Source organism: Aotus nancymaae, unplaced genomic scaffold, assembly GCF_030222135.1.
Source record: "Aotus nancymaae isolate 86718 unplaced genomic scaffold, 86718_ANA_hifiasm-v0.15.2.pri h1tg000046l, whole genome shotgun sequence".
In the NCBI taxonomy this organism is placed as follows: Eukaryota; Metazoa; Chordata; class Mammalia; order Primates; family Aotidae; genus Aotus; species Aotus nancymaae.
In genome coordinates, this window is record NW_026988460.1 from 23,742,464 (window position 1) to 23,760,142 (window position 17,679).

General features: G+C 52.5%; 1 protein-coding gene across 1 annotated transcript in view; it reads left to right on the plus strand.

Annotated features, from left to right (window-relative positions):
• Positions 1 to 17,679, plus strand: part of CAND2 (cullin associated and neddylation dissociated 2 (putative)) — a 39,962-nt gene that overhangs the window by 12,805 nt on the left and 9,478 nt on the right. The window contains exons 5-12 of the mRNA XM_012472386.3: positions 1,087 to 1,352; positions 3,552 to 3,657; positions 3,809 to 3,951; positions 5,666 to 5,958; positions 6,391 to 6,532; positions 6,899 to 8,401; positions 10,618 to 10,713; positions 15,422 to 15,591. Coding sequence (XP_012327809.2) covers positions 1,087 to 1,352; positions 3,552 to 3,657; positions 3,809 to 3,951; positions 5,666 to 5,958; positions 6,391 to 6,532; positions 6,899 to 8,401; positions 10,618 to 10,713; positions 15,422 to 15,591 — 2,719 coding nt within the window. The remainder of the gene's footprint in view (positions 1 to 1,086; positions 1,353 to 3,551; positions 3,658 to 3,808; positions 3,952 to 5,665; positions 5,959 to 6,390; positions 6,533 to 6,898; positions 8,402 to 10,617; positions 10,714 to 15,421; positions 15,592 to 17,679) is intronic.

The window sequence follows — 17,679 nt, forward strand, 5'->3', positions numbered from 1 at the left end:
GGGGATTGAACAGGCAGGGGACTGGTTAAGAAGCTGCTATAGGGAAAGCAATTTGGGTTGTATTCATAAGGTAGACTCCACAGGACTTGGAGTGGGCAAGAGAGGCAGGGACTGGAGGCTGACCCCTAGGGTTCTGGCTTTAGTAACTGGGGGGACAGGTGCTGTGGTGGTGTGCACTGCAGGAGCCAGGAGCAGGTGTGTGGGGAGGAAGGTGATGGACTCAGGCTGGGGCCTGTTGAACTTGAGGCTCCTGGGAGGCACCCACTCAATCACACACTCTATGAGGGCAGGTCCTGGGGTCAGTCTGTCTTGTTCACCCTGGCTGCCAGCACAGTCCCTGTCACCTAGCTGGTGAACAAACAAACCCAGGAGAAGGGGACTGGGTTGGACAGAAATAAGGGAAGGTGAGGTCAATGAGTTTGTATAAAGTGAGAAGAGAAAAGGTCTCAGGATGTTTATGGGACACAAAATGCATGGGCCTGGTTTGAAGGTGTGGTTAGAAGCTGCTGAGGCAGGCAGGGGCTGTGCTGTGTGTGCAGAAACCATTCTCTGGTGTTGCCTCTTGTCTTGAGCCCAGAGCTCATGATCTCCAAAGGCACTAGGGAGTCATGGAAGGAGTTAAGCAGAGGAGTGACCAGGTGAGAGAGGTAGATTTTATGCTGCTCTGGTCTCAGCGAAGAGGATGGGCAGAGAGGGGTGATGGTATTGAGGCAAGTCCTAGACTTCCAAGAAATAGGAACAGCCTTACTTAGATCCCCCACACTTCCCCCTATCAGGTCCTTCTTCCTAGGCTGGGAACCAGGCTTTGCACTCCTGGCTAAGTAGCCATGAGAAGTCCCTTTCTCTCTCCACTTTCTCTCATTTAACAATAAAAAGTAATTAAAATAATTCCTCCTCACAGTTGCAGGGCACCTCTATTTTGCAAGGGCCATTGAGTTGCCATAATCCTGGGAAGGATTAAAAATGCACAGCTAATTTTTCCCATAATCCTGGGAAGGAGGACGGGAGAGAATGGGGAGAGGGGCGGAGCCTGGCCCAGGTTGCCCACGGGGTGCGACCGGCCTGATGCCCCCTTGTGCTCCCCAGGCTGGGCGCCCCTCTGGGCGCCTTCCACGCCAGCCTCCTGCACTGCCTGCTGCCACAGCTGAGCAGCCCGCGCCTGGCGGTGCGCAAGCGGGCGGTCGGGGCGCTGGGCCACCTGGCGGCCGCCTGCAGTACTGACCTCTTCGTCGAGCTCGCTGAGCACCTACTGGAACAGCTGCCCGGCCCGCGGGCGCCCACCAGCCCGGCTACCATTCGCACCCTGATTCAATGTTTGGGCAGCGTCGGCCGCCAGGCCGGACACCGCCTCGGTAAGGGAGCAGGGCGGGCCTGGGGGGGCAGGGTGGGCAGGGCTTAGGGGCGGGTCAATGGCTCAGTAACGGGGTGGGGCTTGGGCCGCCGTGTGGGCAGGGCCTAAGGGTGGACAGCTTCCTTTGTAGGGGGGATGGGGCGGGGCCTGGATTGACATGGTAGGTGGGGCATGGGGCGGGGCCTGGGGCGGGCCGCTTCCTCGGTTAGCTAGTATGGGGCTGAAACCTCTGGAACGCAGAAGTTGGGGCTGGATTGGGCTTGAGAGGCGCAGGGCGTGCCCTTAGCTCGACAAACCAACCTGGCCGAGTGCAGATGCTGCAGAGAAAGGGATTGAATCAGTCACTTCTAAGACCTGGAGGCTGGCTGGTAATTATAATTTTTTTTGGTGGGGGGACAGAGTCTTGCTCTGTCGCCCAGGCTAGAGTACAGTGGCTCAATCTTGGCTCACTGCAACCTCCACCTCCTGGGTTCAAATGATTATCCTGCCTCGGCCTCCCAAGTAGCTGGCATAACAGGCACGCACCACCACGCCCAGCTAAATTTTTTTGTATTTTTAGTAGAGATGGGGTTTCATCATGTTGGTCAAACTGGTCTTAAACTCCTGACCTCGTGATCCAGCCACCTCGGCCTCCCAAAGTGCTTGGATTACAGGCGTGAGCCACTGCACCCGGCCTGTAATTATAATTTTAAGTCATGCCACTAAACTGTTAAAAAGACTATTCTGTTCTCCCACTTTGACAATGATATCTTAATGACAGCCTGTGAGCCAGGTTTGAATTTTTAATAAACAATTGGGGGATAATGTGCGTACAATAAACCGCACTATTTAAAGTGTACAATTCAGTGTGTTTTGACCTTTGTGTACACCAGTGAAACTTTTCCATCACCCCCAAAAGCTTCCTTGTGTCTGTTTGCAGTCCAGCTCTCTCTCTCTGCCTTGTCTCGGCAGCTACCGATCTGCTTTCTGTCACTATATATTAGTTTTTTAGAAATGGAAAGCTGCAATCAGGTTTGAATGTATCTTCAGACACCTTGGAGTTCTGGCTATACCAAAGCAGTTTGGATAGAGATGGCCTACAGTCAGCCCCTCTGAACTCCTGGTTCTCTCACTGCAAAGGGGCCTTGCAGGCACACGTGGGAACAACCCCAGCTGACATGGCCACACCCTGTCCCATCCCTCCTCAATAGCTGCCAGTCCTCAGCCATCCTTGGTTGCATAGACCTGGGAAAGAGGCCTGTGCAGGCTCGGACAAGGACTTGGGGTCCATTGGGTGGAAAACTCTGGGGTTCCCAGGTACTCAGACAGAGTGGAGTCTAGGAGTGTTGGGGGTCTCGAGGTCAGCATGTCCCTTCTTGTACCATGGGGAAGGGTGTGGCTGGAGAATGACGTGAGTGGGGTGCTCTAAAGCCTGGACACAGCCAGGAACCCTGCTTTCCTGGTCTATTAGGGCAGTACCTGCCTCCTGCTTCTCTCATCTAGGGGGCTTACAACCAAGTGAAGGAAATAAGGCCAGGACATGAATAAAGGTTTTGACAACAGTTGCCACTTATTGAGTGCCTGCTCATGCAGAACCTGGACTAAGCTTTTTTGACTTTTTTTTCCTCTTTTTGAGACGGAGTCTCGTGTTTCCTCTGTCGGCCAGGCCAGAGTGCAGTGGCATGATCTCTGCTCACTGCAACCTCCACCTCCCAGGTTCTAGAGATTCTCCTGCCTCAGCCTCCCAGGTAGCTGGGACTAAAGGGGTACACCACCATGCACAGCTAATTTTTGTTTTTTTTAGTAGAGAGGGGATTTCACCATGTTGGCCAGGTTGGTCTTGAACTCCTGACCTCAGGTGATCTGCCTGCCTTGGCCTCCCAAAGTGCTGGGATTACAGGTGTGAGCCACCGTGCCCAGCCCAAGCTGCTTATCTTTATCATATAACTCATCTTCACAAAATCTCTGCCTAGGAGGCATCGTTCTCCTTATTGTGAAGATCAGCCAACTAAGGTCAGAGAAGTGTTGTGACCTGCCCATGGTCCCGTAGCAGTTGGGTGGCAGAGTTAGGGCTAGAACCCTCATCTGCTTGACTCTGAAGCCTCTGAGTTGAATCTGTAGGGGTCAGAGCTGCAGGTACAGGGATAGGCTGAGTGCTGTGGGCTGGGGGAACTCTGGGAGAGTGTCTGGCTTGACTTCAGTGACCTACCTGGCCCTGCAGGGGCTCACCTGGACCGCCTGGTGCCCCTGGTAGAGGATTTCTGCAACCTGGATGATGATGAGCTCCGGGAGTCCTGCCTCCAGGCCTTTGAGGCCTTCTTGAGGAAGTATGTATGGTGGGGATGCCTGGAGATTCCTTTGGGAAGTTGGTGGGGATGCTGGCCTCAAAGCAGTAAAATTTCAGGACTCCCATTGGGCCCTGACCCCCACTCCCATCCTGCCTGGATCCAGCAAAGCCTTCCTCATCCTGCCCTACAGGTGCCCCAAGGAAATGGGTCCTCACGTGCCCAACGTAACCAGCCTCTGCCTCCAGTACATAAAACACGACCCCAACTACAACTACGACAGTGATGAGGATGAGGAGCAGATGGAGACAGAGGATAGTGAATTCAGTGATCAAGGTTGGTGGGCAGCCCATTCATTGGGGTTGTAAGGTAGAGGTGAGCACAGCCTTCCTGGGATCCCCCAGCTAAAAACAGCAGTGACATGTGGTGTCCCCATCCTGATGCCAGCTCTTCCTCAAGCTCCAGTCCCACCCACTGTGACTGCATAGACCACAGTGATGATAGTGGTCTTTGCTGTCATTTATTGAGCATCTACTGGTCATGTTCCTCACAATAACCCTAAAAAACCAGGTATTAACCCCGTGTTTCAGACAAGGACACAGACTGAGAAGAGAAGTGGCATAGCTGGGCCTAGGAGCCAGGTCTGTCAGACTCCCCCACCTCTGCACTGCCACTATGTACTCTTATGAATAGCTTTCAGGAGATAGCTTTCTGGGTCTTTAACCCAGCAGAGGAAAGCTCTGATGGTGGAATGGCAGGTACTCGCAGGGGAGCAAGATGTCTCAGTGGGGGTGGACTCAACAGCTTCCTTCTTCCTGCGCCTGTGGTCCTGTCTATCACTCAGACAGATTTCCAGGGCAGAGATGCCCCTAGGCCTGAAGGCAGGGCATAGATGGAGACGATGGATTTAGAGCCTGATGGGGTACTTGGAATAAGATGGGATGGTAGATGAGATTGGACAGGCTTGTGGGGGGCTTGAATGCCAAGCCAGGGAGGTGGGACACTTGTCAGTAATAGGGAGCTAAGGATGTGTGTTTGTGGGTGGCCTCCTGTGGGGGTGACAGTGGTCCATCAGAGGGGATGGCTGCTGAGCTGCCCAGTGGCTATGGCCCACTGTGGCTGTCCAGACACCAAAGTGGTCCACAGAGCAGTATGGGCAGGGCCATGCTGGGCTCTGAGCTTGTGCCTCAGGGCACTGCCAGGCAGGACTGTGCCCCTCTGAGCCTCCTGTGTGTCTCCACAGGTGATAGGGCTGGGCCTCGTGGGCCTGAATCTCAGCTCTGCCTTTCCTGGTTGTGTGGCCTGAGAGTCACCCCCTCTGAGCCTTTGTCTTGTCTGTAAAACAGGGCTTGGCAGTACCTTCACTTCTGAGGTGATGGTAAAGATTGCACAAGCTCTTGACTTTTGGGGAGATTTTGGGGTAGAAAGTCACACAAACCCAGCATTTCCTCTTTATTAGTCCTGCCTGGAAGCCTTTGGAATCAGGATCTTTGAGAGGCGGGGATCAGGGGAGAGAAGAGGCCAAAGGGAGGCTCTGTCCCTTCTCCCTTCTGCAATCCCAGTAAATGAAATATCACATAGCCAGACCTGATGCCAAAAGATGAGTTTTGTGCCCCAAATGGATTCTCCAAGTTTACACTGAAGACTTGGAAGTCTGTTTTTTCCCTGGTATGGTCCAGATAATTAAGGGTCTGGAGGCAGAGGAGGACCCTAATCCAAGTATTTCCTTAATATTTCCTTAACTTGGGGCAAGCCACTTCTCTCTCTAAACCCATTTCCTCCTCTGTATAATGGGGAAATAATCCCTGTCTCAAAAGGTGGTCAGAAAGCTAAAATGAGATTATGGGTTTGACGTGCTTAGCCCTATCCCTAGCACACAGTAGATGTCCATTACAAGGTAGGGAACGTTCCCCATAGGGTATATATAAATGCTGATCATCAAAGGGTAAAGCACAGTGCCCAGCTCCCTGTCCTCCCCATCCCTTCTCCCCTGAGCCACAGACCTGTCCTGGGAGATGAGGTCTCCACGTGTGTCTTGTTCCTGCTCCAGAAAGTGAGGACGAGTACAGCGATGATGATGACATGAGCTGGAAGGTGCGCCGGGCAGCGGCCAAGTGCATCACGGCCTTGATCGGCTCGCGGCCTGACCTGCTGTCCGATTTCCACTGCACCCTGGCGCCTGTGCTCATCCGCCGCTTCAAAGAACGCGAGGAGAATGTCAAGGCCGACATCTTCACTGCTTATATCGTGCTGCTGCGGCAAACACGGCCCCCAAAGGGATGGCTGGAGGCCATGGAGGAACCCACCCAGACCGGCAGCAACCTCCACATGCTACGTGGACAGGTGGGTACACCTTCACCTCCACCCCTACCCCTACCCCTGATTCGCCCACCCAGCCGCTCACGGTTAGTGTCCCTGGACTTGGAAACTCACCTGGGGAGAACATTCAGCTGTGGAAGGGAAGGGAAGGGATCCCTGGGGTGGGGGGTGGGAACCAGCCAAGCTTCTGGAGAGTAGTGACAGCCAGTCTGCCTGGGTGACCTTCAGCAAGTTGCTTGGTCTCTATGTACCTGTAAATGGATGTAGGAAATTTGCCTACCCCTCAAGGGTCTGTGTGTGGTCACAACACCCATCACAGAGTGAGGAACGAGTGCTTGGGAGATACAATCTCAATGCCAACATCCTCCCTGGGGATGTGGTGAAGCCTCCTGGTAGTGGGCAAGTGGGGAGGTTTCCTGGGTGGTCCCTGGCCTTGACTGCCCCTCCTGCCCACAGGTGCCCCTTGTGGTCAAGGCTCTGCAGCGGCAGCTTAAAGATCGGAGCATCAGAGCACGCCAGGGCTGCTTTAGCCTCCTCACCGAGCTGGCAGGCGTCCTCCCCGGCAGCCTGGCCGAGCACATGCCAGTGCTGGTATCAGGTAGGCTGGACCGACTGCAATCAGGCATCTCCTGTTTTGGGCCACTTCCAGAACCCAGACCCCACCCCTGAGTTGAGCCCCCAATTCCTGAGAGTCTGGGACCCAGTCCCAGGCTCAGTCCCTGATCAAGAGTCTCCATTGGCCTCCCACTACCAGCAGTGAGAACAAGGCTGGTTCCAGTGAGTTCCCTGGCCATGTTTCCCTCAGCCCTGGCCACTGGTCAGTGCTGACTTCTTGGAAACTTCTGCAGAAGGTTTAGGTGCTTCAGTTCAGCTCAGGCACCTGTAGGTACTCCAGCCTTGCTTCCAGGGAGGGCCACGTTGCATCAGAGTTGGTGGCCTTGTAACCCTTGCACTCACACTGCAGGCATCATCTTCTCACTGGCCGACCGCTCCAGCTCCTCCACCATCCGGATGGATGCCCTGGCCTTCCTGCAGGGGCTGCTGGGCACCGAGCCAGCTGAGGCCTTCCACCCACACCTGCCCACCCTCCTGCCACCTGTGATAGCCTGTGTGGCCGACCCTTTCTACAAGATTGCAGCTGAGGCCCTGCTGGTGCTACAGGAGCTGGTGCAGGCCCTGTGGCCGCTGGACAGGCCTCGGACACTGGATCCTGAGCCATATATTGGAGAGATGTCTGCGGCCACCCTGGCACGACTCCGTGCCACTGACCTGGACCAGGAGGTGAAGGAGCGGGCCATCTCCTGCATGGGCCATCTTGTAGGCCACCTGGGTGACTGGCTTGGGGATGACCTGGAGCCTACATTACTGCTCCTCCTGGACCGCCTGCGGAATGAGATCACCCGGCTGCCCGCTGTCAAGGCGCTGACGCTGGTGGCCGTATCCCCACTGCGGCTTGACCTGAAGCCAATCCTGGCTGAGGCACTGCCCATTCTGGCCTCATTCCTGCGTAAGAACCAGCGGGCTTTGCGGCTGGCCACGCTGGCAGCCCTGGATGCCCTGGCCCAGAACCAGGGCCTCAGCCTCCCACCATCTGCCGTGCAGGCCGTGCTGGCTGAGCTGCCTGCCCTGGTCAATGAGAGTGACATGCATGTGGCCCAGCTGGCTGTGGACTTCCTTGCCACGGTGACCCAGGCCCAGCCGGCCTCTTTGGTGGAGGTCAGCGGCCCTGTGCTCTCAGAGCTGCTGCGGCTGCTGCGTTCGCCCCTGTTGCCAGCTGGGGTACTGGCAGCCGCTGAAGGTTTCCTGCAGGCCCTGGTGGGGACCCGTCCCCCGTGTGTGGACTATGCCAAACTCATCAGCCTGCTCACTGCGCCCGTTTATGACCAGGCTGTGGATGGTGGGCCGGGCCTGCACAAGCAGGTATTCCACTCACTGGCCCGGTGTGTGGCAGCCCTCTCAGCTGCCTGTCCCCAAGAGGCGGCAAGCACAGCCAACCGCCTGGTCTGTGATGCCAGGTCACCCCACTCCAGCACGGGGATTAAGGTCCTGGCTTTCCTGTCGCTGGCTGAGGTGGGTCAGGTGGCTGGGCCAGGCCCCCAGCGGGAGCTGAAGGCAGTGCTCCTAGAAGCCTTGGGGTCACCCAGTGAGGATGTGAGGGCTGCAGCCTCCTATGCACTGGGCCGCGTGGGTGCTGGGAGCCTGCCTGACTTCCTGCCCTTCCTGCTGGAGCAGATTGAGGCTGAGCCCCGACGACAGTACCTGCTGCTGCACTCACTCAGGGAGGCCCTGGGGGCTGCCCAGCCTGACAGCCTGAAGCCCTACGCCGAGGACATCTGGGCCCTGCTGTTCCAGCGCTGCGAGGGTGCCGAGGAAGGCACCCGGGGGGTGGTGGCCGAGTGCATTGGGAAGCTGGTCCTTGTAAACCCTCCGTTCCTTCTGCCCCGCTTCCGGAAGCAGCTTGCTGCAGGTAGGCACACAGGCGTGGGCAAGGCAGCCCAGCTCGGAGGTGGGCAGTTTGCCACGGAGCATCTAAGCAGCTGGGGAAGAGTGAGCTATTTCAAGTCATTGGGTACAACAGTCATAGTATCTACGTGACAGAGGCAGGGAAGCCACAGAGGAACACACAGTGATACCTGAGACTTAACAGCTTTCTCCTGGGGGAACCTATGGGATAGAAGGGAGAGTTCTTGATAGGTCCCTACAACAAATACACTTGAACATTTCGTGATATTGGCTGGGCACGGTGGCTTATGTCTGTAATCCCAGCACTTAGGGAGGCTGAAGTGGGTGGATCACTGGAGCCCAGGAGTTTGAGACCAGCCTTGGCAATATGGTGAGACCCTACCTCTACCAAAAAAAAAAAAAAAAGTCTCGTGATCACAACTTCGTAATCATTGATGTGGACAGTAGCTTAGTGCTCCACACAGAGGTCAACAAAAGCAGTTTTCTGAGTAGCCATAGACTGCAGCCTGCAGAGGGTCAGCTCTTTGGGGCTTGCTTGAGCCAAGAGCAGATGTCAGTGTAGACTGGGACAGGCTGACATGCCCCTGGGGCTTGGAGAGGGCTGGGCAAGAACCAGGAGAGGCAGGCGTTTTGGCTTGTCATGTTTTGGCATGTCATGTCATGTTTCGGCACACCAGGTATCTTAGCTCCAGGAGGTGGAAAGCAGGCAGGTGGGGTCGTGGGACTCCTGGGAAAGTGAGAGCCCCCAGAATGAAAGGTCACTGGGCTTCGAGCTGGGCAGATGGCCCCTTATAGGACCAGTGAATGTTCTGGTTGACAGAACACAGGTACAGTGCTTGGTATGCTGTGTGGTAGCTACGGTAATTAATATTGAGTAAATCAAGAGCTGCTGTTGTTACTAGGTATATTAGTGATTAGGGGCCTTCTTGGGTGCTGGGTTCATAAGAAGCAGTTGTGTCTGGTCCATGATGGTGGATGGAAGAACACTGTTGAGGACACTATTGCATCACACAAAGAGCCTTGAGAGACGAGTCTTAAGATACAGAGGAGCCCTGCTTTGCCTAAACACCTGTTTGTTTCTGTCCCACGCACTCTGTTGAATCAGCTACCCAGTCATGTTTCCTTTTTACCTCCAGCTGCTGGGAATCTTAGAGCCAGATGTGTGGCCTGCTTCTAGCAGGTTCCTGGGACTCCTTCAGTGATGCTCTCTGTAGGTCCTCCTTCTAGTCTCCTTCTCACCTCCCTGCCTTCAGTGGTCCTTGGCCTTGTTCTTGTTTCCAGTTCACTTAATCTTTTTCTATTGTGTCTTCATCAGCACCCCCCCAAATCTTCCTGGGAGCCAGTCAGGCTGGCAAGTGAAAGAGGAAAAAACTAAAATTCTGAATTCAATAACCCTCCCATTCATTCATGCCTTAGCATCAAATTGTAAACTTTCCCTCGAGGCTGAACGTAAGGCCTGTGTGGTGGAAACACCTTAGTCCCCTCACGGCAGTGTGCTGGGGGTTGGGTGGGGGGCAAGAGGGGTGAGCCACTGAGGAGAGATTCAGAGGCAGGTGGAACGTTGGCCCATTTGTTTCCTTCATTAAGGGAATGTACTCCCCCTCTTTATTCTGCTCCTCTACTCAGAAAGGAACTAGTAAGCGAGCTCTCCATGACTGAGCTTAGAGATGATCTTAGTTCTGTTAGGTCCCCCTGTCTGTCAGCTAAAACACAGGCCCAGGAAGAGGGGCCCAGCCAGGAAGTCTGGATCTGCTGTGTGGCCTTAGAAATGAACTTACCCTCTCTGAGACTCTTTCCTCATGTGACAAAGAGATGATTTTTATTGGTGATTTTAATGGCATTTTCTCACTATTTTATTTATTAATTAATAGGATCATTATTAGGACTAATTGAGATAACATGTCTGAAAAATCTCATGCAGTCCCAAGGCCTGAGGGAAGGTCTCTGTTGGGGCAGTTCCTGTCTTGGTTATTGGTTCTGTTTCCAGCCTGTGGTGTGGTTATCTGAGCACAGGCAGCCTTACTGTTTGAGCTGCCTCAGGAAGAAATGAGGGGAGATTCAAGGCTGCCAACGGAAATGGTAGAATCTGCTTTCCCAGAGATGGGGAGAGGGTACAGTTCTGTCTTCCAGGGAGGCAGGGGGAGGAACCTCAGTGCCTTCTGATGTGTGAGCATCCAGGATTGGCCCCTGCCCCTCACTAAGTCATCTCTTGTCCTGCAGGTCGGCCCCACACCCGGAGCACCGTCATCACAGCGGTCAAGTTCCTTATCTCGGACCAGCCCCATCCCATTGATCCCCTGCTGAAGAGCTTCATCGGTGAGCACCTCCCTCCTGCCCCTCTGCCTTTTTGAGTGCCCCCACCCAGTCCTTGAGCTTGGGCTGATGTTTTCTACCCAAAAGCCAAGGGTAGTCGGAGACGTGCCCAAGATGGGCAGCGCGGCCTGGCCTCCAGTTAAAAGGCCTGGGTTCATATCCCTGCCTTTCTACTGCCACTGAATCACAGGTGGGCCTAGCATGCCCCATCGCACCTCTAAGCCTCGCTTTCCTCATCTGCCAAATGGGCATGAGAAACTTTTATTATCTGCATCTTCTAGAGTTGTCCTGGAGGCCCATGGGCTACTGAGCGAGAAGATGCTTCATAAACACACAGATTCTTGGGAATGGAAAACCACCAGCCTCTCACATGCCTGAGCTTTTGTGGGCCCCAAAGTGGGGCAGGGAAGAGCAACACCCCCAGATCGCCTTCCGTCTGAGGGGCCTTCTGGCCCGAGGAGCCTTCACTGGCAGGAGAGGAACTGAGACCTCCCTCTGGGGCTCAGCAGGACTACCGTGTTTTTCCTAGGAAGGCAGAGCCCTCACCCCTTCAGAGCTTGAAGTCTGTAGCCTGGGCCGCACTGGGTTCTAGGCCCACATCTAGGCGGGCAGCCCAGTAGAGCTCACCACCCTCAGGTTCGAATCCTGGCCCTGCCATTCCCTGGCTGTGTGAGTGTGAACAGGTCTTCTCATCCTCAGCTATAAAATGGGGGTACTGGACCAGGTGGGGTGGCTCACGCCTGTAATCCAGCACTTGGGGAGGCCAAGGCAGGTGGATCGCCTTAGGTCAGGAGTTCAAGACCAGCCTGGCCAACATGGTGAAACCCCGTCTTTACTAAAAATATAAAAATTAGCTGGGCGTGGTGGCAGGTGCCTGTAATCCCAGCTACTCGAGAGGCTGAGGCACGAGAATCGCTTGAACCCCAGAGGCAGAGGGTGCAGTGAGCTGCGATTGCATCATTGCACTCTACTCTGGGCGACGAGTGAAACTCCATCTCAAAAAAAAATGGGGGTGCTGATCCCCGTCTGCCAGGGGCCTGTTATGTGGGACCAAGGGGTCAGACCACATTCTGCACTGGAGAACATGTGCAGAAGCTGCAGTGTCATCAGCAGCAACTTCGTCCCTTGCCCTAATGCAGTGGGCATGTACCCACCCACCCCCGCCTCATTTCCTCCACCGTGATGGAGCTGCCCTTGGCTGACACCACCAGTGACCTTCACCTAGGGGTTCTGGTTTACTTTAGAACGTTTGAACTGGTTTTTGAGCTCTCACTGTGTATCAGGCACCACACTTGGCCCTTTAATACACCTCATCACAGTGGATCCTCACAGCCCCCTGAATGGTCTGTAGCACTGGCCCATTTTACAGATGAGGAAACTAACTCTCAGAGTAGGGATGTGAACTTAGATCTTGCCAGTTCCCCACAGCTGTGTTCTCACAGAGAACGTGGAACCTCGGAGCCAGTGCAGCACCATTGAAAGGGGCCTAGAAGAAGCGCCAGCTCTGAGCTTGCATCCTGCTCTGCTGGGAGCCTTCCTGCCCTTCCCAGTGTGTCGCACCAGGGGCACGTGGAGGTGGCTTGTTCCCTGGCTGGCGATGGTGCCTTTCATCACCCAGTTCACGTGGATACTGCCAGGGTTTCTCTCCACTCTAAAGTCACTTTTTTCCTTTGGAACGAATATGAAGTTTTGAGTACATAAAATAAGTGTTTTATATAAACATGCTTGTTTTCATCAATTTTTTTGCCCATTAGGTTTAACATCATGGCTGTTTCTTGCCTGAGTCAGTGATTACTGTGATATTTGCCAAATATCACTTATTCATCAATTTATTTGTCATTAGAGACTCATGGCTTCTTCCCACTTCATTCCATGGGTTATAAACTATTACTCTTTATTTAATTTTGATGCTCAAGATTATCTCAGGTTTAGCCATTGGGAGCCCTTCAAGCTGGTTTCTATTTTCTAGTGACATGTTTCCATCTTTTTTTTTTTTTTTTTTTTTGAGAGACAGAGTCTCACTCTGTCACCCAGGCTGAAAGGCAGTGGCACAATCATACCTTACTGCAACCCTTGCCTCCCAGGCTTAAGCAGTCCTCCCACTTGAGCCTCCCAAGTAGCTGGGACTACAGGTGTGCGCCACCTCACCTGGCTGATTTTTAAAATTGTTTACAGAAACAAGGTTTTGCTGTGTTGCCCAGGCTGGTCTCGAACTCCTGGGCTTAATTGATCCACCCACCTTGGCCTCCCAAAGTGCTGGGATTCTAGGCGTGTGCCCCCGCACGCAGCCTCCATTATTCTCTAAGTGTATCCTTGCTTTTGGCACAATGAGATGCTCCAGATTCATCCCGAACCTTTCCTGCCCAAGTCCTGGAATTGGCCTTTTCTCCAAGGAGTCCTGATTCCTTTTAGTGGAGAATGGTATTTAGAATCCAAGATCTGGACACACTAGATGTGCCTGTTGCTATTGGGGCATCATTGCTTCTAGGCCCTCTCAGCAGACAGAACTAGGAAATATGTCTATATGCAGAGACACAAATGCCATGTGTATACATGTGCTTCCAGATGCACATTCATCGTTCTCCCTCTCTTCTTCCCTCCCTGCCTCTTTCTCTTCTCTCTTTTCTCCCTACCTACCACCTATCTTGTAAACCTTGAGTTCATAGCTGCTTCCTGTTGCACTCTAGCCCCCTTTCCGTATCTGTAACTCCTTTCTCTCACAGTGAGGAACCCAGCTCCCATTATCTACAAGACATTTATTTTCTTAATCCTGAAATACACAGAAAGTAATCTGAGAATTGCTGACTCTTATCTCTGTGAAAATTAATGTTCATGTGTAGTTTTTTGTCATTCGATAGAGGGCATCCAGTCAAAATACTCTGGAAGTGGCTTGGGTTGTTTTCTCCTTCATAACCTGGGTGGTTATGTGGATCATTTTAAATACAGTTTTTGTTGTTTTTTTTTTTTTTTTTGAGGACAGGCATGGTGGTTCATGCCTGCAATCACAGCACTTTGGGAGGCTGAGGTGGGAGGATCACTTGAGGTCAGGAGTTTGAGACCGGCCTGGCAAAACCCCATCTCTACCAAAAAATACAAAAATTAGCTGGGCGTGGTGGCACACACTTGTAATCCCAGCTACCTGGGAGGCTGCATCGCTTAAACCCGGGAGGCGGAGGTTGCAGTGAGCCGAGATTGTGCCACTGCACTCCAGCCTGGGTGACAAAGCGAGACTTTGTCTCAAAACAAAAAATAAATAAATAGTTTTTTGCGTTTTGGTTTTATTTTCAGGGATTCCCTATCCTTGATTATATTTCTTTATTAAGTATATAAAACATTAACAATTCTAAAATGTTTAAACTATGATGGCCGGGCATAGTGGCTCATGCCTGTAATCCCAGCATTTCGTGAGGCTGAGGCAGGAGGATCACTTGAGTCCAGGAATTTGAGACCAGCCTGGGCAAGATAGTGAGACTCCATCTGTAAAAAAAAAAAAAAAAAAAAAAATTATTTTGTTTAAGTTTAAACTCTGTATCATAGTCCCTTTTCTGCTACTATAACAGAATACTACAGATTGGGTAATTAATAAAGAGGAGAAATTCATTCCTCACAGTTTTGGAGTCTGGGAGGTCCGAGAACATGGCACCAGCATCTGGTGAGGGCCACCCCATGGTGGAAGGGCAGAGTGAACGTGGGAGACAGAGAGACGAGATGAGGGCTGAGCTTCTCCTTAACAGGAGCTTCCTCCCATGATCCCTGACCCACTCCTGTAGTGCCGGCATTAATCCATGCCTTGGGGCTTCACCCTCATGACCTAGTCACCTCTCAATACTATTACCATGGCAATTGAGTTTCAGCATGAGTTTTGGTGGGGACATTCAAATCATAGCACTGTACAAGTCTGGGCGCAGTGGCTCATGCCTGTAATCCCAGCATTCTGGGTGGCCAAGGTGGGTGGATCACTTAAAGTCAGGAGTTTGAGACCAGCCTGGGTCAATGTAGTGAAACCTCATCTCTATTAAAAATACAAAAATTACCCGGGCATGGTGGCACACACCTGTAATCCCAGGTACTTGGGAGGCTGAGGCAGGAGAATTGCTTGAACCTGAGAGGTGGAGGTTGCAGTGAACCGAGGTTGTGCCACTGCACTACAGCCTGGGCGACAGAGTGAGACTCCGTCTCAAAAACAAATCATAGCACTGTACAAAAAGGAGCATCCTGAGAAGTGCTGGCGACTCTGTGTAAGTTTCTCGACCTCTCTGATCTTCAGGAGCCTCACCGGTAATACCAAGTTAACATTCACGGAGTCCATGCTCTGTGTGCCAGGCACTCTGCTGTGTACTTTTAATACATTACCACGTTAAATTTTCTTTTTCAAGATAATGCTGAGGCACCACATTTTTAATTCTAAAAGCATTCCTATAGCATAGGTTCTCTTATGACTACCATTTTACAGATGAGGACATTGAGGCGTTCAAGGTCCCACAGTTAATTGGTAGAGCTGGCATGGAAGCCAGGTCAGCCTCAAACCCACATTCTTATCTGGCCTTTGAAGGGTTGTTTGTGCCTGGTATAAAGTAGATGCTCACCACACTCAGCTTACCCCCATTCAGCCAGTTCTGCACATGCATGGTAACCAGATGGCCGGGGTGGTGGGGGAGGTGACTTTGGGCTTTGGCTGTACGTCCCCACATCCCTCATGTCCTCCTGCCAGGAGAGTTCATGGAGAGCCTGCAGGACCCAGACCTGAATGTGCGCCGTGCAACTCTGGCTTTCTTCAACTCGGCCGTGCACAACAAGCCCTCGCTAGTCCGGGACCTGCTGGATGACATCCTGCCCCTCCTCTACCAGGAGACAAAGATCCGCCGGGACCTCATCCGAGAGGTGAGGAGCAGAACCAGGGACCCTGGGGAAGCTGAGGGTGATGCCGCCTCTCATGCCTCACTGGTAGGGCAGTATTATCTCATCAATCAGAGCAGGTGCTGGGGCCACATGGCCTGGGTCAAGTCTTGTCCCCAGTCCCAGCTGTGTGACCCCAGCCAGGGCAACCTGATCCTCTCGGAGCCTCAGTTTCTCCTCGTGAGCACATGAGGGTGCTAATTGTGTCTGCTTCGTAGAGTTGCTGCAACAATTCGGTGAGTAAGGTCCTGTTAAGTGTTTAGAACCACCACAGGCACACAGCTGGTGCTCAGTAAATGTTGACATTCAGCAGGTGCTCACTGAGCATCTGCGCTGAGCCCAAGTGCCAGGACTCAGAGTTGGACCGGATTTGGTTGCCACCACCAAGGAGCTCATCATGGCCCCTAAAACAGAGAGATGCCCACTCTGCTGATTACAGACAGCCCCTGCCTTACAATGGTTCAACTTTACGATGGTGCAAAAGCAATAGGGTTCAGCAGGCTCTTCACCTTATGATGGGGTTGCCTCTGGAAACTGACTTACCGTATCTTCAACTTACAATGTGACAATCCCATCATACACCAAGGAGCAGCTGCATTTAACTTGGAGCCCACCTGGTAAAGCAAGGATTCAAGGGGCAGAGGTTAAAGGTGATTTAATAAGCTGAGTCATCACACAGTATACTAGAAAGGTCTGAACCATTTGGCAGCACTGAGTTGGCAACATTGAAGCAACTCTGTTTACAGGGACTGTAAAGGTTTCCCTTCGGAGAGCCCCCACCATTTTTTTTTTTTTTCTGAGACAAGAGTCTCACTGTATCCCCAGGCTGGAGTGTAGTGGCGCACAATCTCGGCTCACTGCAGCCTCTGCCTCCCAAGTAACTGGGATTACAGGCACCTCCCACCACGCCTGGCTTATTTTTGTATTAGTAGACGTGGAGTTTCACCATGTTGGCCAGGCTGGTCTTGAACTCCTGACCTCAGGTGATCCACCCACCTCAGTCTCCCAGAGTGCTGGGACTACAGGCGTGAGCCACCGCACCCAGCCCAGAGGGGCCCTTTAAGCTGGGCTTTGAAGGGTAAAAAGGCATTTACCATTAAAACAGGGCTTCAGGGTTGAAAACTTCAGAAAGACCTGGGTGTTGTTTTGTTTGTTTTTTTGAGACGGGGTCTTGCTGTCATCCAGGCTGGAATGCAGTGGCACAATCACAGCTCACTGTAGCCTCGACCTCCTGGGCTCAGCAAACCTCCCACCTCAGCCTCTTTAGTAGCTGGGACTACAGGTGTGTACCACCATGCCCAGCTAATTTTTTGTATTATTATTATTTTTTTTTGTAGAGATGGTTTTGCCACATTGCCCAGGCTGGTCTCAAATTCCTCGGTGCAAGTGATCCTCCTGCCTCGGCCTCCCAAATTACTGGGAGTAGGTTCCATGTCCAACCTACCTGGGTTTTAAATTCCAGTTCAGCCACTTACAGCAGTGTATCCTTAATTAACCTGTCCAACTCAGTTATTAACCTGCCCAACTCAGTTTCCCATCTGTTAAACGAGATCAATAACATTTACTTTTTTTTTTTTTTTTTTTTTTGAGACAGAGTCTTGCTCTGTCACCCAGGCTGGAGTGCAGTGGCGAGATGTCAGCTCACTGCAAGCTCTGCCTCCCAGGTTGAAGTGATTTTTCTGCCTCAGCCTTCCGAGTAGCTGGAACTACAGGCACGTGCGACCATGCCTGGCTAATTTTTTGTATTTTTAGTGACAGGGTTTCACTGTGTTAGCCAGGATGGTCTTGATCTCCTGACCTTGTGATCCACCTGCCCTGGCCTCCCAAAGTGCTGAGATTATAGGCATGAGCCACCGTGCCTGGCCAATAACATTTACTTCTGATGGCATTTGTGATGCTTGAATGAAGTGTCATCCATCAAGCACTCAGCACAGTGCCTGCTCAGTAGATTATAACAATAATGACTCTTACTGCCACTGTGATCACCTGGGGGAAAGGATACTGCAGGCTGAGCAAAGGCATGGAGACTCGAGAGTCTGAGGCATGATTTGGGCCAGCGTGCAGTGTGGAATA